Genomic DNA, 27562 nt, shown 5'->3' on the forward strand with positions numbered 1-27562 from the left:
ATATAGTCTAAGCATATATAATAAATAAAACTTATATACATATAATACTAGTACTAGTTCGATTAAACTTCATTGATACCTACTTCCGCTACATTTTCACTTATTTTTATCCCCGATTGTATCTTATTTTCAATTCAAAACAACTAATATAGGCAGAATATTTGTAATTATTCCTTTTATACGTTTTAAGATGATGAAATTTCAAGGAAGTCAGAAACAATTTCCATATAGTATGGCACAAATCGTTCTGAAGTTTACGATCTACAATGCCGAGGTATCGACTAATCTACTAAAAATTGTGATTTTAAAAGAATGATAATCTAGAATCTCTATAGAACTTTGTCTAAAATTTTCAATTTACTTTGTGCGCCGTTTCTTTATTCATTTTCATTAATGATTCTCTTAGAATCACGACTCCAGATGATACATAACGGTCATATCTCCTTAATGATTTCTTAAACATTTTTAGAAATTCTCATGAGCTTTTCGGTGCACATGGTTCACTTGCGCAAATGATACTCACTCGAAATCTTGTTATATTAATGAATCAAAATTTTTAAGAAAATGAGCTTTCTCTATTGGAAAACATAAATAAAGTCAATACTCGAAGCTTTGAAACCATTTGCATTAAATGTTCGCTTGAGTACATAGTAGTTCAGCGTCATCGTTGTCAACATTACAGTCCAGAATGATAAAACAGTGAGTAGCATTATCCTCCAAATTGAGCAAGTTTTCGTTCAACAATGATATTGAAAATTTCCATTGATATTAGTTCCATATTCAAGTGGTAAACAGAGAAGAGTGATTTTTGCAAAAATGTACAAAAAATAATGTACAAAAAGTATTCATTGTAGGAATAAACAAGTGTCCTTACCCCCATTTTTGTTCTTCATTTAACTTCCTGTTTCTTTTATGTGCGTTACTAGTTTTCCTTTGATATTTACATAAGAACGTAGGTCATAAATCGATTAATTCGCAGAACCCCTTTTCTCTTTTTAAATACGTTGTTGATATGGCCTCAGAGATTCTGCGAAATTCATATACAACATTCGTTCCGTAGCGAGTATCACTGGCGCAGACGAACGTTTCTACGTTAGCGTGTAAAACGAAAGTGGAAACGTCAAGCGACTAATGATTAAGTCTGCGTAATTCCATGGCTGCGATGTCGTCCACGGATATAAGCTTCTCTATGGGGATGCAAGAGAGCTCGCCACCGACGCACGATTGTGGTTGTTGCCACCTGGCTTCTTTCTCCGCCACTTTGGCTTTCAATTCAGCCTCTCTTGCTCTCCGTTCTTTCAGCTTCAAGGAGAAGATCGCCACAGACCTGGCTCTCTTCATCAGACTCTGTTTCACCCTGGTCTTCTTCGCTTCTCTGTCCTCTTTCGATGGTTTCTCCTCCTCCTGACTTGAGATTGTTTTGTTTGAGTCTGAAAGACCGCTCGAGTCCTTCTCTTTCTCGGCATAATAGGACGATTGCTGTTTGTAATCCTGCATCTCTCGCTGATGTTGCTGATACTGTTGCTTCTCTGCCTTTTCTCGTTCCCTTTCTCTCTCGGGGGAGAATCGGAACTTTTGATTTCTGTGAGCCACTGTCCATGGCGGGGCAGATCTTTAAACAGAATTATGAGTATAGTTTGATACACTAGATTTTTAATAAGATATTCTCTTTAATCTTACACTTCAGGATAAAAGATGTAAGATTACCTAAGAAGATCACTGTCCGACGAGGATGCAAGATCTTTCGAGACGATACAATCAGTGGACCTGTGAAGAGTCAACTCGTCCCCGCTTCCACTAACCGTACCAGCTCCACTGATCTCGGAATCGCTGGACTTTCTACCACCAGCTTCGAGACCTAATCTTCGAACCCAATCAACACCTCCATGAGGTCCAATTGTTAAGTGATGACTGTAGTGGTCAGTTCCACCCGATGCCTCTGACTCAGTCTGAAGCCATTCCCTTGAGCGCCTTGCTACTCGTAAATAAAAAGAAAATGTTTTTTACATAGTTAGAAAACATTAAAGATCTATTTAACAAAAAATTCATGTTTACTAAATTAAAAATAAGCTTACTAAACTATATATTACATTAAATATATATAATACATCCTTCTATCAAGCGTTTCTTATAAAGGGGAGGGGCGGAGAAAGAAGAAGAAACTATCGAACCTCGTTCTGCACCAGGAATAGAGCATCTAGGTGAATTGTGAATATCACGAACGCTGCCCATAGTGTTTTCAGTCAAGAATTGGGTGCTTAAGTCACTGCTGCCTGCGCTACCAGGAGTCTGGACTGCGGAAGGTGTTTCTGAGATCCTTGGCACGGATGCTGCGCTAGGTGTCGGGGGACTACTGGGTGTCTGGGTGGACGACGCTAGGGTCGGTGTATCCGGAAGACTGGAAGATGTTGCTTCTCCGGTGCGGTCGGAAAGTAGTTGTTGTTCTTCGCTCTCACCGTCTGCTGGACTCACCACGAATCTCCCTGAGTTCGAGCGAAATTAATAGATGGTAGGAGGGAGGACAAGAGATTATGGGCGTCGTGTTTACCCGATCAGTCGGCGAATAATTGTTATTAGAAATAAAAAATTATACAGTCAGCTCGAGAATTTATAAAATTTTATCTAAAAATTCCTTAGAATTCCTCGAGCTTTGGGAATATTTTAGGTTAATTCTTTAATTCCTTAAATTTACAAAGTTTCTAAAGTTCTTTGAGTTTTTTAATTGTACTTCAGATTTCTTGAGTTCTTTGAGTAGCTAAAATTTCCTAAATTCTTTGAATTCTACAATTCCCTGGAGTTCCTTGGAATTCCTTGAGCTCTGAATACCAAAGTTTCTCTAATTCCTTGAATGTACAGAAATGTACAGAATTTCTTGAGCTCTTTGAGTTGTTTCAGATCTACTCTAAGTTCCTTAAGTTTTTAGAATTCTTCAAGTTTTTTAGATTCTTCGAGTCCCGTAAGTTTTCGAAATTGTTAAAAAATTTTAGAATTTTCCAACTTCTTTCATAGTTCCAGAGATTCTTAAGTTCCACGAACTTTCTTTATTCTTAGATTTTCTTCATCATCTTTTGATTGTTTCAGGTTCCACAGAGTTCTTGGAATTCTTTGGAACTCCTTAACATTTTAAAAACATTGCGAGGCATTGAATTCAAAACTGATCGGGTCCCGTAAGCAGGAGAATTGTCTCTAGTTGGAGAAGAAGCGGAGTAAGGAGGAGAATGTTGCGACAAGACTTATATTACGTAGCTCGTTACATTTAAAAACGTGATATTACTGTTTACTTACCTATCACTGTGGCTGGATGTTGTTCTGGTGACGGAGTAGACGACAGTCTTCTGACTGCTTCTCTTCTCAAAAATTCTACCTTGGCCATTTCCGTGGCCACCCAATGCGGAATATCCGGAATCGCGCAGATTATTATGAATCGTATCCCCAACATAATATGCTCCAGGGCGACTATCAGCAAGATCGTTTGCGTGGCCGACATCTCCGGGAACATTCGTTGCACCTGCCCGCTTAACCCGATTAGAGCGCAATTGACTAAAATCGCGACCAGGCCCATTGCTTCCATGGCATTCTAATAAATAACAAAATTTCATGTTACTTCTATTTATGAATTGAATTATTCTATAAACATTTTGCAATTGATAGTGGTATGTTTTATATTAGTATATTTTATTTATGATAACTTTTGGTAAATTGAACTTTTATTAATTACCATGATAATTACAATGGTTTTACAGAGACTTTTATAGATGAAATTTTGCTCTACTTATTTATGTATTTACTACTCACTTGCCAAGTTCCAATATTAGAAACTCTTCGACCAAATGGCCTTTGAAGGACGAAGCAGAGTTTGAAAGCGTCGCCGCGTAGTTCAAGAAGATTTCCAAGTAACGCCGCCATGGCAGCCAATGGAAAGGCTGAAGAAAACAGGCAGACGTATCCCAATTGTGACAGCATCTCTAGATGCTCTGAAAATGCTCCGTCGTACTGCGAATGGAAATATTTCTGCATAAATCGTTTGTGAAAATCTTCTACAGGCAAACTTATCATTATTATTATCATTATAATTATAACATGTACATTACTCTTAACATAGGGTGATACTGTCATTAATTAGTTAAGTTTACTGCGCAATTCGTTGCAGGTTTGTTATCTGAAATACATATATAATTATTCAACTTGTACATTCTATTATATTATTAATATTATATAATACAATATACTTTTGGATAAGAAACCTGCAACAAAATTTTTAATTACATATATAATTTAAGAGATATCATTCAGAAAAATGTTCTATTAGGTGAACAATATATGTATCTAGCATAGGTAGTGCAAGGGTCACTATGCTTTTTGAACAAAACATAAGAAGCCAGCGCTTAACATGGAGTTAGCGTGACAAGCTGTGAGTCGTTCCATTCACCCTTTTGATTACTCTATTGCTTTTTACAGTGTACTTCAGAATTCTAAATCAATCAGGCAGAAAATTGAACCCAATATAGTGAGTGGATAGGCGTCTTTTAAATGTAAAAGTAAAACATGATTGAACATATCTTTATTACATAGAGAACATTCCTTTAACATTCACTGCTTGATTCAGTTGAAAGAATGATAGAAGACGCTGTATATTCCAGTTTATGTAATATTCCTTTCTTTCTATTTTATCGTTTAATGGGATGATAAGCGCAGTCGGTAATCGAAAGGATGAAGTATTTAACGGTAAGATGATCAGATGACATTACCTTTTTAGTAGATAGCTGTGCGTTGTCGACAGAATCAGTGGGAAACGGAAAAAAAAATCATTAAAATTTTGCAAAAAGAACCGATCAGACGACACAGGACAACATTCATTAGCTCTACCTCTTCCGTTTAATCCTACCCTTCTTCTTCTATCACCAGAATCGCTTTCAAATGTTTCGATTGCCCCAAAATAAAATTAATTGAACGAAGAATGACTGTACACGCAAGCGAAGGATCGTTAAAAAGATACCATAAAGGAGAAATAGAGTATTATGATGTGATCAATAAAAGAACTTGTGTCCACCTTGGCACAGTTCATTATTCAACCTCTAAAGTATATAAACATCTATTACAATATAATAATGAAAGAATACACAATGACAATAGGATAATTAAAAAATATACAACGATTTTATTCTTTTAGGGATACAGTAGCTAGAAAAAGTATACATTCTATTTATCACTATATTTATATAATACTTAATTAAGATTAGGTATGTTAAATCTCATATCATTTAATAATACTTTCATATGAAGGTAAAAAATTAATATTTTCAAAGTAAAAAAATGCTTCATTAGAATGTAAGAATATGTACAAATACTTTTTGTAGTCACTGTAATTATATGTTTTTCAATTCGTTGTCTAATTCCAGTTCTCGTTTGAAAAGCTCACCAAGGCGGATCAGGTTCAGTGCGCAATTGCATGAGTGCATCAGAAACGAAAGAAATTAGCTAAATCTAGTTCAAACCTTGAACGTAACGTCACTAAGTAGAGAATTAGTGGGATGTCCTACTCTGTAGAGAGAACTCTCCAATTCGGCCTGGCTGACATTTCTCGGCTGTTTGGATTTCCCGCCATCGGAACGTTCGCTCTTATCCTCCGTATTCTTTCGTAATTCGTCATCCTCCTCGCCAGGTGGCGGCCTAGCCTCGCTGGGACTCAACGCGCCAAAAAGTTCGAAACTCAGTCTAGCCAATCGCAGCTGCTCTATCAGATACGGCACGGCGGACTCTTTCAAATTGCCAATCACTTGACGCGCTATCAGTAGTGCGGCTAATTGCTGAAATCATAACCAACAAGATTTATTATTGTTTTTTAAAAATATTTTTAATCTTACGAACTCTTTTAATAATTTAGTTTCTTTAATTTTGAATAAACAAAGAGTAAATTTTAGAACATAGAATACAGATGGTCTTTTGGACCTCTTAAAATTGTAACTTTTCTCTATACCTTCTTTAATTTGTTAAGTACAAATTTTTATATTCCTTCATTTGAATTTTTTGTTTAAATTGTGAGTTAAAGTAAACTTCAGAATATAGGATTTTTCATAGATCAGATTTTTATTATTTTTTATTTGTTCATCACAATTAAGAATTTATATTCTATTGAAGTTTCATTTAATTTGGAGTAGAAATTTCCAAGATACATTTAAATATATTTAGAACTTAAGTTCTAGCGTTTGTCTGATCTATTCTATTTATTTTTTAGAATCACTGTTTTCTAAATTGTGATTATGATTAACCATTATATACTTTTCCTGTTTGCATTCTATCAAAAACAATCTAATATCTTCTAGATACTAATTACAGAGACAAGAATTTGCAAGGATAGATAAGTCGTAATAGAAAAAACGAGACGATATCTAAGTTTGTCTAAAAACTCTGTCTATGGTCATTCTCGAAGAAGAACTTCGATAGAATAAAGAAAGAAGAAGAAGAAAAAGAAGAAGAAGAAGAAGGAAAAACCGGGATTAAAGGGATCCTTACCTCTTTAAGTCTCTCTTGATCCTGTAGGTAGAAGGCGATGTAAAATAGCGATAGGAAGGAGTTTACAAACTGAAACTGAAATACATAGTCTCTTCTGTATACTCTATTTGTAGTGGTGAATTAAACACACACTAGAATGCACGAAATATAAGTGCATGTATATAAAATCACGCCATATTCTAACAATTAAACAATTATGTTTTGAAGAAGCGCAAGCAAGAAAGTAGTCTAGGAGAGTATTGAGTTTTCATGCAGCGACAGAGACAGCCAGAGCAAACCTTTACTTTTCAATTGATCGAATCGAAGCCGAAGAGCTTTTATTTAATACTATAATTAATGGTCCACCTCTAAATTTGTCTAGAATAGAACAAACTATCTTTATTGAAAAATTTTAACATTGCAATAATAACGTTAATTTTTTATATCTCTTTAGCGTGAAATCTCAAAAGAAAATTGTATCTTCTTTTTTTTACTGAATGTATATGATTGAATTGAAGTGTATAAGTGAGTATTTTATCATTAAAAAATGCACATGCTTCACAGTAATATTTAAAACATTATTTGAATTACTGAATGATATATGTTTCATAATGACATGTATTAGGTTTTCCAGAATCGCCATGGTTGAGAAGCAATGTCAATATCAATCAATGTAAACGTTGAATTTTAAGAAAAAAAAGAAGGAAAAATAAAGAAAAAGATATTGGTATAAATTCTATGATTCGGTTAGAGGAGGACACACAATAATACAGCTAATACAACATACAATAATAATAATTCTAATCATTGAAAATGGAGAGTTCTTCTTTATTACCAGTGCCACCTTGTAGATCAGATGATTCTCGTACTCGGTGTCTAGCCGATAGTTTTCTGCGTCCAACACACAAAAATCACAAATACTATCTACTGTAACATGACTGCTCTCCAGTATGTAAAGAAGTGAAAAATAGGAGAGAGAAAAAGAAAGATTAAAAAAGCAAAAAAGGAAGAAGTTGAGAAAATAATTAGTGGAATAGAAAGAGGAATATAATTATAACAAGATCTACAATATAATGTATCTCGTTTGTTTGATATCATTTTTATAATACGAAAGAGGATACAAAAACACTCTGTTTTATAGATCTGTTTAAGTCATGTTCGTTAGTCAGGGATTATACATAGTTTTGAATTAATCTCTAGAAGAAGCTAAGCCGTGGAAAGATTCGAAAAGTATTTATGCTATAGGCTTTTGATAGAAAAAAAGAAAAGAAAAACTAGACGTGCAGATGTGTCTTGTGAAGATACACAAAATCGATGTGAAGAATTTTATAGAAAATGTTCATCCACTCTCGCATGTCGCATCTCGCACACGGCTGATCAATCGTGTCGAGAATGAGAGTGATAGCAATACTATGGGAACCAAAATAATGTACATAATCGTTGTACGGCGCATCTAGACGTCCTATACGTACCCATGTCGTTCAACCATACAGCGACTTTGAAGTAAGCTTCGTCCATTAAAGCTATCACTACCGCCAGTAGAACTTTTGGCACATAACTCAACCAGAATGCGTGTCCTCTCGATTCGAGACGAGCGTCCCACCAATCCTGTAATCATTTGTAAAATGTATTTCATGTACATTTATAGGTATATGTGAAACATTGAGAATCTGGCTTTGTTTAAAAAAAAGTAGAAGAGCAGGATATTAAAAACAATAAAACTGTTACTTGCTGGCCAATTAATTGAGAAGTATTGATCAATTAGTCTTTTATGATATTTCTCTAAAAAAACAAAATTCTAATTAAGAGAATGCAAAAATGGTAATTCTTAATTTCACTAATATGTTATGGATTTGAAAGTCAAAAAGTGGAGGTTTATGATATTGTCAGATAATATAAAACGCTTATTAAGATAAAATATATTGTATAAAGTATACTAGGTGGATGTATAATATATTTTAGGATAAAATATATTATATAAACATACACCATACGATAACGGTACATTATTATAAAACATAGTGTTGCGTATTGATAAAAGTATTATTATGTATTTTAGAGAATCTGGAAACAATATAATTCTATTAAGCAGTGGAGTTTGTGCGTTACGCAAAGAAGTTTAACAAATTTAACGAAAGTTCATCGGCATAATGACAAATTGATCGTGCAGCACTTGGCTTTTATTCAACTGATTTTAATTGCTAAAGAATTCGGCGTTTTTTCTCATCAAGTCCTGGACAGTTGGGTAGAAATACCGTCTCAGCCTCCAGAACTAAATTATTCCCGGACTTTTTTGTTCCCCGATGGGATTTTGTAAGAAAAGTTTGCAAGTGCGACTTCAGGCACGTTGCCAGATTCAGTGATTACTGGGAATGTCCATCGATCGCTCCATTTATGTCTTGAATATTTCGAAGGAATTTATTAAAACTCGAATTCAAATAACAAGAAGTTGGAAGGAATTTTTAATTTGTCAGCTGGGAAAATGCATTAAGTTATTCTATCTAATTTGTTATTTTTAAATAAATTTTTACAACGCACAATTTATAATTTATAGTATGCTTTTGTTAATAACAGAGATGTCATCTAGCTTTAGATTTCCTTGTTTCAAAAAGTATTTAATTTTAGCAAAGCGATGAAATTTCTATTCTATGAAGTGTTAAATCTACATTATATCACACATACATGTATAATAGTGAAACTAAAATTATGCTTTTTCAGATGTATGCTGAAGGGAATATCTAATTAAGAAATGGTTTTATGTTGTGTAAACTTCTTTAGAAGGAACTCCAAAAGAAAATTTTCTTTCCAATAACACGTATCTAAAAAAACATTAAAGTATGTGTCAGGAATTTAGATCTGTTTAGATTTATCTTATTGTAAACTTCTACATTTTCCTTTAAAGTTTTATTCTGAATAAGAACTCCAGATAAACATATTAATAGGTCGGATAAATCATGTATTTAATCAAGTATTCCATATTCAATAAGTTTTTGTTCATGTAAAAGTACAAAAAATGTCTCGAACCTGTATCTGAAAGCTGAGGATCATCACAATGAAAACGAAGAATAAGCACGCTGCGATAATCGGAACGCTGACAAAGTACCGGAACATGTTTCTCTTCCATCTAGGATATGTTGGCTCCAATCTCCCTGTTACAGCTGAAGTTTCCAAAGTGCCCTTCAATTTCGGAAAAGAGAGAAGAGGAAAAGATATCATAGCATTGGAATTACACTCAGTACAACTAACTTCAACTGTGTTTTAAAGCGAAAAAGCGAAAAACGTGTGAGAGAAAGCGAGAGTGGCGCTAGTGATCGCCAGGAAACTTACCGTGAACAAGGGCCTAGGCTCGACAAGTAGGTCATCTCTTTGATCCAAAGTACCCCACCTGTAGGCCAATTCGGCGCCCCTTCTTTTCCAGGTTTCCAGATAAACCGTGGCCCAGATTACATTGAAGACGGAGAACAGAACGTACGCTACATCTTCCACCGCTTGATTCCTGCCGATGATGCCGACCTGGAAGATCAAGTTAAAACGAGATAGGCGTTAACAATGCAATACTACACTTACATAAAATCTTATTACAATATTACAATATTGTACTGAGTCGTTATTAGGCTGAAGGTATTTATGCAAATTCATATCCTTGTTAATATAATTGAAAAGGTGGAATCCAGACACAAGTCTGTTTTATCTAGTAAGTATTACAATAAATACTACATTTTCTATATTTCACATATTTTTCCGTATTATGTGCATTTTGTGGATTTTTGAACTTTCACTTAACATAACTCATTACATATTCCAAACGCAAGAATATGTAAAACTAGAAATTAAGGACAAAGTGGTTAAAAATGGTTACAAAAAAGGAACATAATTTTATTCGTAGAAACGCTTTAGACGAGTTCGACCTCCTTCGAGAAGCTAAAACAACCATGAACACGCTCTATAGAAAGGCTATTAGTTACAAGATTAACATTATTGAAAATTATAAAATGAAAATATGAGAATTGTTGGGTATTCAAAATTTGACTTGTAGCTTTGTTGAAAGTTTTCTTAGCCAAATATTTGAGACTTTCATGGCTCGGTATTACAGAATTACTTTTATGGATAGTTACCTGGAAAAAATATTCTCATGTTCTACAAACGTTATAATTAATACTTGTAAACTGTAGGAATATTTATTTCTTTTCTTACCCAATATATGGCACCCACTGCAGCTGGAACGATCAAAGCGGTGGTGTAATGACCGAGCCATGCGAAGTACATGGTAATCTTGACTCCGAAGTATTTACAAATGTCGTCCAAGGGTTGGGGGCTAAGAAACGCGCGAACCCATGTTCGTTGCAGCTTCTCCAACGCAGGCAATTCGTGAAGAGGGAAGACCTGGAAGAAAATATATTTCTTCTTATAAGTACAGGTACAACTATAAGTTGAAAAGAAACAATCAAATCTTTTTATGAAAAACTAAAAAATTTTCAAGAAAGTTGAACTTGTGGCGGATCGGTACAAACAGGACGCCGACAGGTCGAGGCATCAACGCGGCGCAACACCTCTCGGGCGATCCGCTGGTACCAACCGCCAACACTAGAGGGCTACGACGACAACGAGTCTGTCTATCTCGCTAGCGGTCGAATATACGGGCGATTGATACAAATACCGCACCTAGCGAGACTCCCTCTACGTCTAAGACAGGGACTACCGGGTATAGCCTTACTAACGAGTCCACCGATAGTCCCGGGACGAAACGCACACCTCTCTTTTCATCCGTCACAAACTTATCAACAATTAGTAATAATTAATAATTTCTCAGAATAATATAAATTTCTTTAAGAATTCTTATAGATTCAATTTAAGTAAGACATTTTGATTATTCATAAGAATTCTTAAAGGAACTTATACCATTCTGCATTTGCAGATCAAAGATCGTTTAGCGAATAACACTAACCTGGGATATAATCCCAGCAGAAAGGCATTTTGGAATAATTGCTTGACCTTCCACCATCTTAAGACCGGATAGACTGTGAAGATCCTGCGGACCCGCCCTAAGAGTATGCAGCAGGTGCAGGACCAGCGATTGCCTTTCCTGAGTAGTGAAGAATCGAGATTCGTCGTCGCTGCCTTCGAAACAGCTCGATTCAGAACCTACGAATTCTTTCAATCCTCCACCGAATTCTTGACGTAAAGTCTTTGGTAAATGCACCTCTTCGGCAGCTTTCAATAGTCTATGAATAAATAAGTATCATTTTCAATCTTTTTAATCAAATCAGTTTGGTTCCTGAGATTTCATATAATCAATAGAATATAATGATTATAACTTACAATATATAAGAAATATACATACACACTAAAGGGAGCTGTTAAATAAAAGCCATAAGTGTCTGACGAAGTATGATGTCGCACATGCACCACTAGGCCCGGGGTTCCCGCCCGAAGACGGCCTAGGAGCCACATCAGAGTTTCATCGCTTGCTCCGCTTGGAAACATCATCACGACGTCGCATTCCTGTACAATTGATCATTCATATTTGGCGAATATCGATTACAACAAATCTTTATGAATTTTTAGTTTTAGAGTTCTTAGAGTTTAAATTCCTGGATTTCTATTTTTTAGTTTCTTGGGATTCAAATACTTCAATTTTTAGAACTCTTTAATTTCGTAGAGTTTTGTTAAGTTGCAAAATTTCTCGCGCTTCTAGGATTCTTTTTTAAGTTTTTGTCTTTGTTAATTTGTTCTATTTTACCAGTTTACTCATTTTATTCCATATCTCCATATCATCGAAATAATCATGTTTCTCGTAAGAAATAAGATACACTCGAATGTCCACAAATCAGAACCGTGACGTTATTTCGTACTTATCGCTGGACAAGGTACACTTATTTCCCTATGGAATCGTAGACCGTAGGACGAATTATACATGTGGTCTGGCACAGGGAGTAAAGTCGTTTGCCCTGGCCGTCTTCCAAACGGCAGCAGATTGCTTGATATTGACAATCTACGTGCGAAGATATCCTGATGCCATGTCTGACCTAATACCGCCGTCGAAATCCACTTCTATTATCCGTATTATCTACTCTGTTGGAATTAAAAGAAATCCTTCTTTCTGAGAAATTGCTAATATTTACTACATAAAGAGCAGTGTATGAGAACATGACACTAGATGGCAGTGACGAATCATGGAGCGTAGCCAAACAAGTACAAAGACTTTAACGTTATTTTATTACGAAGATTTAATTTATAATTGATGTGCTAACTAGAACTTACGCTACATACTGACAACGCTAACTAGATTGTAGTTTAAGAGGGAACTAAGAAGAAAAAGACTTCAGAGTTTACAATTAACTTTTGATGTAACTTTAATTGTAATTTTGAGCCACTATATTATGAGTAGTACTGTAATATCGGTCTCTGTGTAGTGCAGTCTCTCACAGAAGTTAAAACTTCTGCATTTAGTATAAAATATTGAACAATGAAATTGTAAAGTGGAAAAGAATACCTTCATTTTCCTCCTTCCAATGCCTCTTCCTATCTATTATATTTCTTCGCTAAAAAAGTCCTCCGACGATTTTCAATTTTCTACCACATTATGCGTAAAAAAGAAAAACAGCTAATAAAGCCAACTTTTCTACGTGAGTCAAATAAAAAATCTCACGGAGGAGGCTGAACTTCCGGAACGCAAATGATGGCTGGTATCGGACGGTATATGGAAAAAGTTACGTAACAAAGAATAGAAACCGTGCGTGGGCATGTCTTAGGATATTTCATCGGAACTACCATCGTTACGGGGATAAAGATGACGCTTCTTAAAAGGTCACCTTATATTAAATTAACTGACGACCAGTGAGCAGCACGTAGATCCAAAAAGAACGCGGAGATGCGTTTAATCCTCTGCAACCTAACCTCAACCTAACCCTTCTGCAACGTTGTTACACAGGATGGATTTTTTCATCGCTCTTTGATCGTTTGATTGGTCGAAATACAGTTAGGTGAAGTCATTTTTCTGCACATGACACTGTTTGATCAGATTTTCCCAAGAAAACTAATTCAGAAAGAGCATATCCAATTAAAAAAGTAATATTGTTTTAAAAAGTATAATTTTAAAATAAATAAAAATACTTTATAAATAAACACGGGCAAACGAGAAAGTTTCATTCATAAAATTATGTATTCATTTTAATAAATATCATTGAAATTTACTACAGCGAACATCCTGTATATATGTTTAACATTGATAAAGCACGCTTTAAAGATCTTGATGCTCTTTGCGTTAATTTACTGATGTGAATAATTGTTTGCACGTTAGTTTTGTATTTTTTCGTTCGTGTCTTATACACACTTTAACTTATCGATCTTCTGCCTCCGTTTCGATGAATTATTCGTTAGAACGAGGGGTAATGCAAGTTTCATGGGTTTTGCTTTCACTTTCTTCCCTCGTTATTACTGTTTTACTACATCTTTCATATTTTGTATATTTTTAGAGCCCTTATGTATTTAAATTTTTACATGTTTTACCTTTTTTCATATTACGCAGACATCCTCCGTGAGTATTTTAATGTGAACCTGTTTTCTTTTTAAATATTTGTATCCACGTCATATCAACTTTACACAAATAATTTTAATCATGATAATCTGAAATTGAAGAATTAAACTATAGGGTCTACATTTCTATATAGATATATGTCTATATCAAAGTAGAAAAACTGCAAATGTTAATCACTATTCAACAAATTGCGATATAAATATAAATATTTTAAATGGAAGTAGGGAAAAAGAAATAGTAACATAAATATAAATTTATCCTACAAAATGGATATAAAATGACATTATATTAAAGCTTTCTTTGTATGTATAGATATACATATGGCCTCCGTCGAGGTTTAAATTCCTTATCCACTACTGTCCTTGTCATTTTCTTTGTCCCGATATCCGAAATATGAATGCTTTGACTACTGACCGATCTTACGACCTCGTTACATCATATTCTGTGTCATATACCTAGAGCAGCTCATGAATGTTTATATATAGAAATCTTTCATGAATATACTATGTGCATGATATGAAACACTGTGGAATGTCTCTAACAGTGTAATGAGATTCGACTATAATAACTATATGTAACGTACAGAATTATATTCTAAAATTATACAATTCACTATTTGATAATTTACATGAAAATTACCTCTAGAATTAAATTTAGAATTAAGAATATGTGTAGAATAATTCTCAAACTTCATTAAGATATTTTTGGGTATTAAAAAATTCTATAAAACATATAAGATATTTAGTGTAAGTACATATTTTAGAGATTTCATTAATAAGCCTCGATATTCACTAGGACCATCTTTAACATTTATTACAGCTTAAGCTATCATAACATATACTAATCTTTTTACTAAACGCTATATATTTAATTCGTTTGTTAGTAAGTTTTAATTTTTTAATCGATATTGTACCTTATTAATGTAATGAATGACTAATTATTTAATTACTTTGATACATTTTGTGACTTCTATATATAAACATTTTCACATTATATTCGAGCTTTATTAATAAAATCGTAACAGCCTTATCTCGCTATGATGCTAATGAGATTTCAAAATATTTTCTACAACACATACAATATATACATAAAAGTTTCCTATTGTAAGTGCTAGAATACTCTTGTGAGCTACTATACATAGTAAAAGAAATAGCAGACATCTTAATAAAAGCACGTAACAAGCTTTGAATAAGTGGCAGGCTTGAAACCTCTCGTTACAATTTCCTTTTGAAGAGCAACTTCTAACAACATCATCAAACAGTTTGTTTGACCGATTGACAGGAGTTTATTTGTTTCGAAACTTTTCTACCAAACAGACGATAGTGAAGGCATACACAATGATGATCTCGCCAAATTGCAGTTCCGATGTCGGTATTATCGACATATCGGCACAACGATAATGCGTCGTATCACGAATAGAAAAGTTGCCCGAAAATGTATGCGAACATAAAAATACGAAAATTTTAGAATATAGAAATGTATCGACGTAGAATAAGTAAATAAAGAGCTACAAATGTATAACAATAATGTGAAAAGGATAGAATTGGAAACATATCGTAGGGGAATCAATTTTACTGGTTGGCCGTTTTATTCGCTAACGCCACCTCTCTCAATTCTTTTCATTCCTACACCCTTGTTAACGATATTCTTGAGATTCCTCTCTAGATGGCTGACGCGTCAACTTGCATGACTGTAGTGCGAATTCGTATCGAATCATAGTTCTAATAGTTGTTTTATAGTACGTGGATGTACATATTTTATTTACAATAATAGATAAAATAGTTGTATGAAATTTGATAATAATAAAATTTTACAAGTAAATTTTACAAATTATACATAAATTGTTCGATTATGCCAATAACTCGCTAATTTCCTAATATTATTAATTGGTTATTACATCATTATATTAGACAGCCCTGATACTAGTTTACTAATTATAAATTGATGATTTAGGATTTGCACGTCATTCCTAAGCTCCGTCCGCCCCTACACGCAATCGTTTGATCAATAACGATAAAATCAATAGCCGTAGAACGCGTTTCCGTAAACAAGAAAGCCAATCCCAATTATAAACCGGGTACATAGTAACGTAGAATAACGAGGATGTGTGCAACAAAATTTGTTTGTACGTCACGTGGATACCGTACACTGTACACGATGGATTCCCTGTGCTCGTCGTGTATTGATTTCAATTGGTCAGGAATATGGTGATAGATGAGCCATTCAGATGCATATAAGGATCCGGTGTGCTCGGGCGTAGAATTAAGTTGGAATGTTTTTGCACACGTTCTCACCACTGGCTTCTTGCTTCGTCACGGATAATTCAATTCGGACAATGGTCGAGTAATTAGGGGTTATATTTGTCGAACATGTGTTACAGCGAATGCTGGCATTTTTTTCAATCATGGTAATCGTTTACGATAACAGTGAAAAATTGTTCTATCATTATACATGAAAAAAGAGACGAAGAAAAAAAAGGCCTTGTGATATGTACTAGGTGTTTCTTTTAAAGCATTTTCGTTTTTTCCCTTCTTGAATATATAAAAGCAAACTTAACCTCTTCTAATGTTTAAAATTACGTATATTAAATGTCAACATTTTTTTCACCAAATAATAAATATTTGTAATAGTTGATAATATAAGGAGATATTTAGAGAGGTTTGCCAAAGCACTGATTGTGTTGAATTTGGTTAACTTCAAACTTGAAATTGATGTGTAACAGATACATTGCAAATATACATAACGAATACATATACTATTTGACAATATTATACAGAATTCTATAAATGTGTAAAAGCCATCATATATGTAACAAAGTGCAGAAACACTAAGCTATCCAAAAATGAAAAAGTAATAATATTAAATAATAAACTTATTGAAATATTTTTCATAATTTGTAGTAACCTTTTTAAGGAAATGATAAATAGAGGGCATAACGAGACTACAGTGGTACATAATAGAAGTATGTAATGATTCGAAAACGTACTTGAGTTGGAACCTTCTGTATCCATAGGCGGCGGGGGGTCATCAAGTGGCCTGTGCATGGTATCTTCCGCCTGAGTAGACGGGATGCTGCAAAAGAAAAGGAAAATGGAAACGACGTGTTGTTATTAAATATCGATCCATGCCAGACCTGGTGTCTCCTAACGAGACACATCGTTAGCGTCGTGTTATTTTTCCAAGGATTAATTTTCCGTGAACGTGATGAAGCGAGAACGCGGGTTTCCTTAATAAAGCGGCAAATTGCGGGGTTTAATAGCTCGCGTAATTGATGGAAACGCGACGATCCATATAACGAGACGTGGAAGCGGCCCCCGAGCTGTAATTCGCCTAACCAGTCTAACAGTCCTCTTCTTCGATTAAACAATAATATGTAAATGAATTGAATCTGAATTTCTGATTGTTGTTGATTTATCGATTTTATCTATTTTAAAGAGGTAATGTATATTCGAAAACGTACTACTGGTGGAACAGATATTGTGAGGTTATGAATTGAAGCGATGTTTGTTAACATCGACTGATATACATATGTAGATGAATTTAGGGTCACAGATCGTTTACGCGTGTAGTAACATATATTTATAATGATATATGGAATATATATAGCCATAGCTATATTATAAATTACTTATACAATTTTTCTATACAGAATTTTATTTTCATTTTCTTATGCCGTTCGAAAATATTCAATTATCACATTTTATGTGTCTTATACAGCACATCTTTTTCTTTAATGTAATGAAGAAGCAGAGCTCTTTTTTCTGGAGACATACTCGGCAGACATAATTAACTCGAAGATAAAGAATTGGAAAGATCGTCGAGTATCAAAGCGAAGCACTGAGAATTTTTAACGAATTCGAAGCAGACAATTCAGCGTTGATCATTAACGAAATACTTGAGCTACCTTTTTCGTATAACGATAATACTTATTTCAATTTTCAGTCACCCGTTTCCTTTTATAGAATACGAGGAACAGAGCATAGGGTCGTTATATTGGAGGACGTTCAAACTGTGGCTGAACCACAAATAAGAAAACAGAAGAAAGAAGATACAACTACGTGGAACGGCAGTAAAATATGTGAGCTCCCTTTGTTTGATAATAAATTAAATTTAGGCCAGTTAATGCGTTGCGAGATCATTAATAAATTTCTTTCCTTGTCCAATCAAATTCCTCCGCAATGTACAACGCTACCTTTTGAATTATTAAAACTCTATCATTTGTTGGATTATCGTTCATTTCTTGAAATTCTTATAGATGAGTCCAATTTTAAAAAATTTCCCGAAATTGAAAAATTTGTTACTCTTAAAAATATTAATTTTTTTAACAGACTTAAAAATGGACAACTATAAATATATAACAACAACAAAGGAAAAAAATATATATAACACCAACAAATAGCATGACAGTATTGTCATCTTTTTGCCTCTTCACTAAGTAACTTGAAAAACGTTTTCAATCCTGGTATTTTTTGATCAAACTTATCAAAATTTTTAAGAAGATGAATCTTTTAAACGAATTTAAAGATAGACAATTGTTAAAAAATAGTGCGACATTACTATATGATCCGTTTTCTTTTTCAATAAATAAGATTAAGAAATGCTTTTAATCCACGTTTTCTATCAAACCTCCCAAGGACACGTTGTATTAATGGCGATTTAAAAACTTCCTCGCAACCAGCTTCTATCGCGAGACCGCAATAAAAAGAATTTCACGCTACCGTGCCGAAGGTAATTTTCTGGCCAACGGTTACGAATCAGGAAATTGCTCAGCGACCGCTGTGATATCGTAGCTTCATCGGATGCAGGAATTATGTTTGTTTCAATCTATTTAAGACTGAATCTTCCCGAAATTTCGTCTGAAATTTAGAATTAGTTATTTTTCTTTTTATAGAAAATTAGGTAATTGGACTATTGTTTAATTTTATAGAAAGTTAAATGATGTGACTACTATTTTTGTACTAAATATATAATATCTATTTCTTTCCCTGAATGAGAGAAATATAGACGAAGGTATTTCCCTCAATTAAGAACATTAACATTCATCCAAAGTCTAATATAAAAAATATATTATTATACTTATATATGATGTTTCTTATTTTATTAATATTTTATTATATATAGATATAAATATATTAATGAGAAATATAAATTTTGTAAGATTCTGCAACATTGTCAGGAAAGACCTGGACACAAATTTCCGTATGGTTTGTATTCTGAAAGTTAAGAGTTCCACCCTCCGTTATCCATCTCTATGGAAAATTGCATTTTCCGAGCTGGCGGAGCTCGTTGTATAATGCACTGTATTTTGTTCGTTAGAACATCATTTTGCACGTTCAACACGCGGTACGAACACGAAAAGTTTCCTTTTTCCCTTTTTAACGTTCTACTCGTTCTTCCGGTGATAAACGACGTTGCAGAGGTGCTCACGGGGTAGGAAGCGGAAATTCCAAAGGGGAATTCGATTTTTATTGTTCTTTGTGTGTTACTTGCTTTACCATCGATGGAAAGAACGGTGGTATTAATTTTTTGTAGAATCGAATAACACACTAGCATTTGTTTTACTCTGCGCAGGATTGTGCAAAAGGTATATTTCCGTTAAAACAAAATGTACCCTTTTTTCAAAGTAATTCTGATTTCCTCTTTTTTTTTTGTAAGTTAATTTCTATTTAAAATTCAAATTGTATATAATTTGTATAAGAAGTTATTTCACATGGAGATTTATTTGTTTAAGGTAATAAAGGTGAAATATAACAAAAACAAAAAAATATCTTTATCTAACAGTTAAATTGCAGTAAAAAATTAAATTATTAATATTTAACTACCACTGTATAATAGTAATTCATCTTTTATTCTTTTTATATTACTACCATTATAGAACGTAATAGAATATTAACGAAAGTAAATTGAATTCAAGAATTTCTGGCAAAGTTTCTCTCCTATAAATTGCACGAACATCAACGAAGAGTAAATGTGAGATAAAATAAGTATATTTTTGGACTATTACCAATCAAAATGGGTCATATCTCTATCATACGACCAATAACGATTTCACTGATTTTATTCCTCCACAAAATTATCTTAAATTAGCCATGATATGTTTTTAGTGCGGTTATTATGATTTTTATATTCCTATTATGCTTTTAACTTTTATGACCGTTTAACTGCGGTGGACAAAGTTTGATTGAACGACATTAAAATTATAGCAGAATAAAATCGAAGAATTTAATGCACCATCTTTTTATTTTTGTAAATATCGTACATAAGATCTATTTATAATAAGATTTTACTGAAACTTCTTATATATTCTACAAAATGGAATGTCATCTTGTAAAAAGTAATGTGAGATCTATTAGGTGATAGATACATGAAGTAATACGTAATAATGTTAAAAAATCGTCATTGAATTATTAAAATAATAATAAATAATCATTGAGAGATTATTGAATACAATGGTTAACATGAATATTATTACGTTATCGAACTTCAGGTAGGCGACAGAAGAATAAGCAACCTTTCCCACTTTTATCTTCATATATAAATAACAAACACAGTAACTTTACTTTTAGTATATTTTTATATTCTTATATTAAGTAACTATTAATGCTAACAATTGGCTCAATTATTATTAATTATTAAGAAATTCATAAATATTTATATGATACTATGTATGCCTGATATACTATTTTGTTCTAATAAATAGAAAGCACATAGAACAGTCAAGCTTTAAGTGCAAACTTAAAAAGACAATTTTTCTAAAGTATGTACGTAAATATGAATTTTTATATGTATCATAATAATACATTTATCTTTCCTTGTGTCGACTACATATATACAATTTTTCACATGCTTTGTAAAATCAAAGTATTCCAAGTTACAAGTAAAAATGCCTGATATCTAATGGAAACCGTACAAAATATATTAATGGCTTTTTCGCTTGTTAAATAAATCTATTGAATATTAAACACTCCATTACATCTAATAGATTTACACGCTAAATAATTATCGAGAAAAATAAATATATGTTCAAATGCTTTCCTCGTCCACTATAGACATGAATTTATTCATCAAATTATACACGACTCTATAGCCCTAATCTTTACAGTACTCTAGACTTTATACTGCGCTATCCAGTTGAGTGGCTGCTACAATAATTAATCGAGTTTTGTTCGAGATCCTGTCATCTCAAGACCGCAATTATGCATAAATTTAAGAAACGAATAAACCCTTAACTCTGGTCAAATTGATAAAATGTTATCTTGCAGGGTATAGAGACTTGTATGCTTTCAACATTTTACATCTCATACAATAGTTCCAGTCTATTAAATCGACCGTATTTCGCCCATAGCCTGTTCTCTCAAGTGTTGCGTGATATTATGTACACGTCTCTGAACACACTATCTTCTAGAAGCACGGTGACGGTTGCCTTGGTTTCCACGGAGGAGGAAAGTATCAGTTAAAACCTTTCGAACATCCAGAGACGGAATATCGTAGAAACGAGCGTTGCTTTCGAAAGTTAGAAAGATTTCTTTAGGAACGGTTAAAAGGAAGGACAGTGATTTATGAAAATATTCGAACATTTAACACAGAAAATGTTTATGAATATAGTCAGGGACAAAAATAAGGTAGTGGAAGTAAAATACGTGCACCGACAGACTCATCAGAATTTTTAAAAATGTTTACCAAATCATTAAGGAGATATGTAGAACCGTTAAGTTTTAACTGAAGCCGCGATTCTAAGAGAATCGTTAATGATGCACAAAATAAGTTGAAAGTTTTAGACAAAGTTCCATAGAGATTCTAGATTATCGTCCTTGAAAAATCACGGTTTTGGTAGACTAGTCTATACCTCGGCATTGTAAATTGTAAATCTCAGAGAGATTTGTGTCATACTCTATGAAGATTGCTTTTGACTCCCTTGAAATTTTAACGTCTTAAAGCGTATAAAAGGAAAATTTACAAATATTCTGTCTATATTAGTTGTTTCGAAATGAACATGAGATATAGTCGGGGACAAAGATAAGTTATATAAGGAAGTAGGTATCAATGAAGTTTAATCGAATTAGTATGAATATTATATATATAATAATATTATTTATTTTTATTTATATTAATAATGATAATTTTATTTATTACGTATCTGTATAGTATATAGAGTATTTATTCAGTAATTGAAATTAATTCTCATATTTTTGTGCAAGTAAGTTGTATTTAACGAAACTTCATTGATAATTATTTCTACTTACTTAGGTATAGGACTATACGTATATATGCATATATATATGTATTAAAACATATACGTTGTTCGACACGTTTTAAAATTTCTTTAGCACTATAATGAAACGCAGTAAGGAAAAAATTTTCTATGGTAAGTGTCCAAATATTTTTGTGAGCTACTATACAGAGTATAGTTGCAAAGATTGGTCGAGAACTTGTTATATGTATACTGCGTATGATGACATTTTGAAGTCATAGAGTTTGTTATTCGATGTTAAATTACTATACTCGATGGTTCTAAAGTTTTGTTACCAGATACGGGGCGTGGAACAATATTTTGGAATTGTAGGATTTATTAGTCAACGCATTTAGAGATCGAAGTTGTTTTGAAATTAACTCGATATGTATGTATGTATACATACTAAACAGCAGCGTAGAATAATATTCTGGAATAGTAGTATTTACTATTTAAGTATGTAGATATCGGGTGACAATAAAACTTTATCATTTCATATAATGTAATACAAAATTATATATTCTAAAATGATATAATTTATCACACACATACACATTTGATATTTTTATATGAAAATTGCACGTAGAAGTAACTCCATATACTATATACAGAGTAATTTTTAGAACTTTATTACTATCTTTTTCAGCATACTTAGTTCGTATACTTTACGAGATATGACATGAACGTTACGTGTCTTTTAAAGCAAATCGATGTCAAACGTGTGGCACTTTATGACTGGTGTATCGATCATCCCATTTCTTTGCGTTCCATGCGTTGGTAGCATCAGTGGCACGTGCTTTTTAAGCTACACTGTACGTGTCTTTTCGTCGTATGGCTTCGCGTTCGTGATCCTAAATAGCGTCGTATTCTGTTTAACTTAACCCACCTAATTAATTCCTGTTAATCGACTTACGTTAATTTCGTTTAGGGAGAATTACATATGTAACTTTAATATGTAATTCTTTATTTTTAATAAAAAATTATTTAATTCACCATTTGAAAGACATTGAAAAATGATACGAATAATATAACTTTCTAAAAACATACCTAAGTTTCTAATTTCTAATAAATCAATTTATTAACATTATTATTACTTAAAATGTTAAACCATTTTTATTTAATCACTATCTTATTTTTTTAGTATATATAATTCCTACCTTTTTATGTAATACTAATTTTAATAATGTAATGAAAATATTATCTTAGAAGAACCAGATCAACCATTCAAAGGATGTAAAACACATGAAACATGTCGAATGATATGAAAATAAAATATCGAAGAATATGATTGTGTCGGCCTATTACTAATTGATGATTCAAACACTCAAAAATCACTTAAGCGTCTTTAGAAATCGCCATTTCATGTATTGACGATAGGAGTCGTTTCAGGACTGTTCACGCGCCTCATTTTGGTAGGTAATAGAGGGGATGGAGCACTCTCTTACGTCACGCTCAAGTATATACAGTTACACTTCATGCCACCATTTCACAGCCCGGTATATGTACAGGGTGACCCTGAAAAGGATAGTTTTCTTAAAAGGCTACACATAATCGGTGAAACTGATATAACTATCAGGAGTTAAAGTTTGCACGTTTCGAGGGTAAAAACACGTAATTTGAGACATTTTCAGCAATATGAGGAGTTCAAATCTTATTCAAGGCCATATGTTTCATGCAACACGTAAAGATTGCTTCTTCAACTATTATGAGGAAATATTTTAGTGTAAAAGTTGTTTGATTTAATGAGAGAAACTTGATAGAATATTTGACTTTGTTTTCTACACTATTATCTATAAAAATTTCGATATCAACATATATTTTTTAATGCAATTATACAGTTTTATTATTGTGAAATTACTACACTGTAAACAATTTTCAATAACATATGTGAAATGTATGTTCTATGAATTTTTTAATTCTAAAACCCACGATTTTTATAAAAGCAAGATGATGAAATTGTTTAATCGCTTAGAAAATGTGTGGTCGTTGCTGAGAAAGTTAACCTTAGTGAAGGAGGTTTTTTTAAAAATGCAGAGAATTTGAGGGAAATAATTTTAGTACAGTGACCTTCCTCAGTGCATAACGAGCCGTTTATATAGAATGGAGAGGCTGCATGCTGAGATATAACGTATGAAAAGAACCGCCATTCAAGTTTCAATCGCGACTTTTTATGTAGAGGAAAAGCTATAAATATTAAAATGATCTCTTGTTTTGCAATACATTTTTTTTAATATTTCTGGTATCGTTTGCAAAAATGGATTTAACAATTCTAACTACAGTTTATACGTGATAGTGTATAAAATTTTGCTGTTCTGTTCTTATTAGAAATGTTCTGTTTTTATTAATCAATACAAGAAAAGCTAGTATCCACATTAATTGTCAAAATCATGAAAATTTAAGATCAAACATATTAAATCTTAAAAACTATCAAACCTAAAAACTGATCATAACCTCAAAAAATATTAATTAATTTAATATAATCATATTTTAAACTTCATAATATTTAAAGTAGAGTATATCATTGAAATAAATCCCACTAAATCAGGTAATTTCATCTACTATGCATATCGCTCTGCAATAATAATATAGCCACATTGTGGCGCGAGGTAGTCGTGCATCGATGAGATGATCGAACGTATTCGTCCCGTGGAGATTATCAACGCCGCATAAAATTACATTCGCCGGATTACCGGTATCGAAAATGCGAACGTAAATGAAAATGCACAATTACCGCTATAGAAACGAGGTCTCTTGGTGTTGCACGGATTTTTAGAATCACGTAATGTTTGCGTTCACGCGATTCATGGTGAGAACTAGAGTAGGGTTTACACGGTATGCTTTTGTGGCATGTTCTTTAATTTTAATTTACCCCTCGATGATGCTTGGTAATCAACACTGCGGGTTTTTAGGGATTCCTTTAGAAATTTTTTATATTTTCTAAATCACAAATCGGATTATTAATAGTCTTTATTGAAAATTTTCTATGTTTTAATACAGATTAGATTTTAATAAATATGATATAATTAATTTCTGACAAAAATGAAATAACTCATTAGAGTCATTTTTTTTTAAATTTCATAGCAAAACAATATTATTGAAAATAATTCATAGAATAATTCACAAAGGAAATGTAAATACGGTTTCTCCGAACAAAGTCGTTTAAATAGATGGATCCAATTACTTCTGACATGGCGTAGAAGATAAAGCCACAGAGAGCCGAGTTATCACGTTTAGATATGGAGTATCCGTTTCAGCGAAATTTTGTGGAGTAGCATGATCAAATCTAATAAAATTCCTTTGTGGATTTAGCTGCTCTTCCATAATTAGATAATTCCTATCTCAAATCCTCTGAGAAATGATTCAAAAGAAATTTTTAAATACTAACATCATTTTGGCCCAAGACCATTTGAACAAATATGTAGTCGAACCTCAGCTATTTCTAGAAATGCAAAGGAAAAAAGCACGATATAAAATGGATTATTCGCTTTAAAGGTCAAATCATGACCGATTGTATCCTGACGGTCACAGGGTGAAGAAACTCGACCGTTCGAACACTAGCATTGATGCGAGATACGACGTTTGAATTCCGATTAAACCACACTGGTATCGCTGAAATTTGCTCGAAAATGCAATGCCCTTAGGCGATAATGCGCTCTCTCGTCAGCTTGCACGCGATTACCGGCCCCTACTCTATTGGTCTAACCCCCACTTCGCTATCTAGATCTCGAAGAGTCGACACGAGGAGAGGCGACACACGGCGATTACTTGCACTGAAAATACAGCCAAAAGGTGATTTTCTAAGTTTTGCGTTATTCCTAAGATTTTTAGTGGCAAAAAGAGTAGAATCTATGATTCATAGGTGAATCCTTGAAATAATACAGTACTTCCAAAGCAATTGGTTCATTTAAAGTTTTGAAATAGGAAAGTTCTTAAGTACTTCAAAAACTGTGGAAAGTTTTAATTACATGAATTTTTCAGAGGTACATATGTATACGATGTACCATATTTATATAGGTTCTTCATCTTTTTCTCAGCTGTTTTTCTATGATGTTTCAAAATAAACTACCAATGATTTGTAAATATATTTCAAGAATCCAACATTCAGAGGACAATTATATTCCAATTCTGTTTTAACGTCATTCTAAAGAATATGATAATATATTCACCTATAATATAAACAAATTGGTTGTGAAAGAACCGCGAATCAAGACCTGCGTACGCAGCCGAGTGGAGTTGGGTGCAAAGGGGGATAAGCTGAATTCAGAGGGGGCTCGCGGGCTAAGAAGAAGGGGATGACCGGGTGGGCGTGTGTACGAACCATTTTTGGTTCAGAAGGTGAATCGATTCGTGGATGAAAATAAGCAACCACGAAAATCATTGACAGTGATTTAATACTTCCCCACATCGCGATTATTGCGCGAGCTTTCGTAACGAAACCCATCTACCTTCTGTACATACACAGCCCCATGTATTTACAACAGCGCGGCATTGAGAACGCGCGCACCAACGCCGCTGAGATAGCATCCGTGACTGCGCGCACTGCGGACAGCGAATATACTCTTTCTTATGTTTTCTGACTGAAACGTATATTCGCAGGGGCAAAGAATAACGGTCCGAATATCGATGTATTGTATGTCTAGATGTCGTCCAATAATACGACCAAATTCGACTGTATAGTCGTTAGGTTCTGTCGGTTACTAGATCGGTTGCATTTGGTGTTTATCACTGAGAATATGTACTAACTATCGCTACGAATTATTCATATTCACATGAATGCATGTACTATCGTTACGCCGAACGAATTATACCACATTATGTCTGTTTGATGAAAAATCAAACATAAGGAATGACAAGATAATTTATGAGTTTGGGATCAGTAGTACTACAAATGGAGGAGATTTATTAAAACTCACCCTTGTCGAAGGTTTCTTTGGCCGCGTGTATGACCTTCCTCCGTCTAAGACCGTCGCCCGCGAGGACGGTCGTCATCGTGCTGGAAGCGGTGCCCGTCGTCCTCTCATCTTCGTCACTGTTCGCGCACTCGCCGGAGGTGGTCGATGTACGGTGGTCGAGGAGATTGATCGGGGACCCCTCGCCGCCTGGCATAGTGTCCCGATTAGCAGGACCGTCGCGTCCTTAACCGAGGACCTTTGCGCCTGAACTGAACTCGCTCCCTCTATGCACCCTCTATTCGCGAACTCTCTTCGCCCTTCGTCTCCGTTGCATCGTTTCGCGGCACTGGCCGCATAGTGGCGCCACTCTTGCGACGGATTACCATGGGGCAATTTTCTGAAATAATTTGC

General features: G+C 33.7%; 1 protein-coding gene across 8 annotated transcripts; it reads right to left on the reverse strand.

The window, feature by feature from the left end:
* Nucleotides 1-158: 158 nt before the first annotated feature.
* Nucleotides 159-27403, reverse strand: LOC117236208 (anoctamin-8). 8 transcript variants are annotated; one of them, XM_033498944.1, is made up of 16 exons: nt 27173-27403; nt 17016-17101; nt 11834-11994; nt 11438-11714; nt 10687-10875; nt 9820-10005; nt 9517-9669; nt 7965-8100; nt 7328-7383; nt 6514-6588; nt 5541-5807; nt 3796-3993; nt 3286-3577; nt 2172-2483; nt 1708-1978; nt 159-1612 (listed from the first exon to the last, which is right to left on the reverse strand). In XM_033498944.1, exons 1-16 carry the CDS (start codon nt 27363-27365, stop codon nt 1129-1131), a joined length of 3336 nt encoding a protein of 1111 aa, XP_033354835.1. In that variant the 5' UTR covers nt 27366-27403; the 3' UTR covers nt 159-1128. The 8 variants fall into 8 exon arrangements, with proteins under 8 accessions (XP_033354835.1, XP_033354834.1, XP_033354833.1 ...); XM_033498943.1 differs by having other exon boundaries at nt 2172-2459; nt 5496-5807; XM_033498942.1 differs by having other exon boundaries at nt 2172-2462; nt 5496-5807.
* Between the last annotated feature and the right edge of the window lie 159 nt (nt 27404-27562).

The sequence above is a fragment of the Bombus vosnesenskii genome, unplaced genomic scaffold (assembly GCF_011952255.1).
Source record: "Bombus vosnesenskii isolate JDL3184/JDL3185 unplaced genomic scaffold, Bvos_JDL3184-5_v1.1 scf7180000013340, whole genome shotgun sequence".
Classification (NCBI taxonomy): Eukaryota; Metazoa; Arthropoda; class Insecta; order Hymenoptera; family Apidae; genus Bombus; species Bombus vosnesenskii.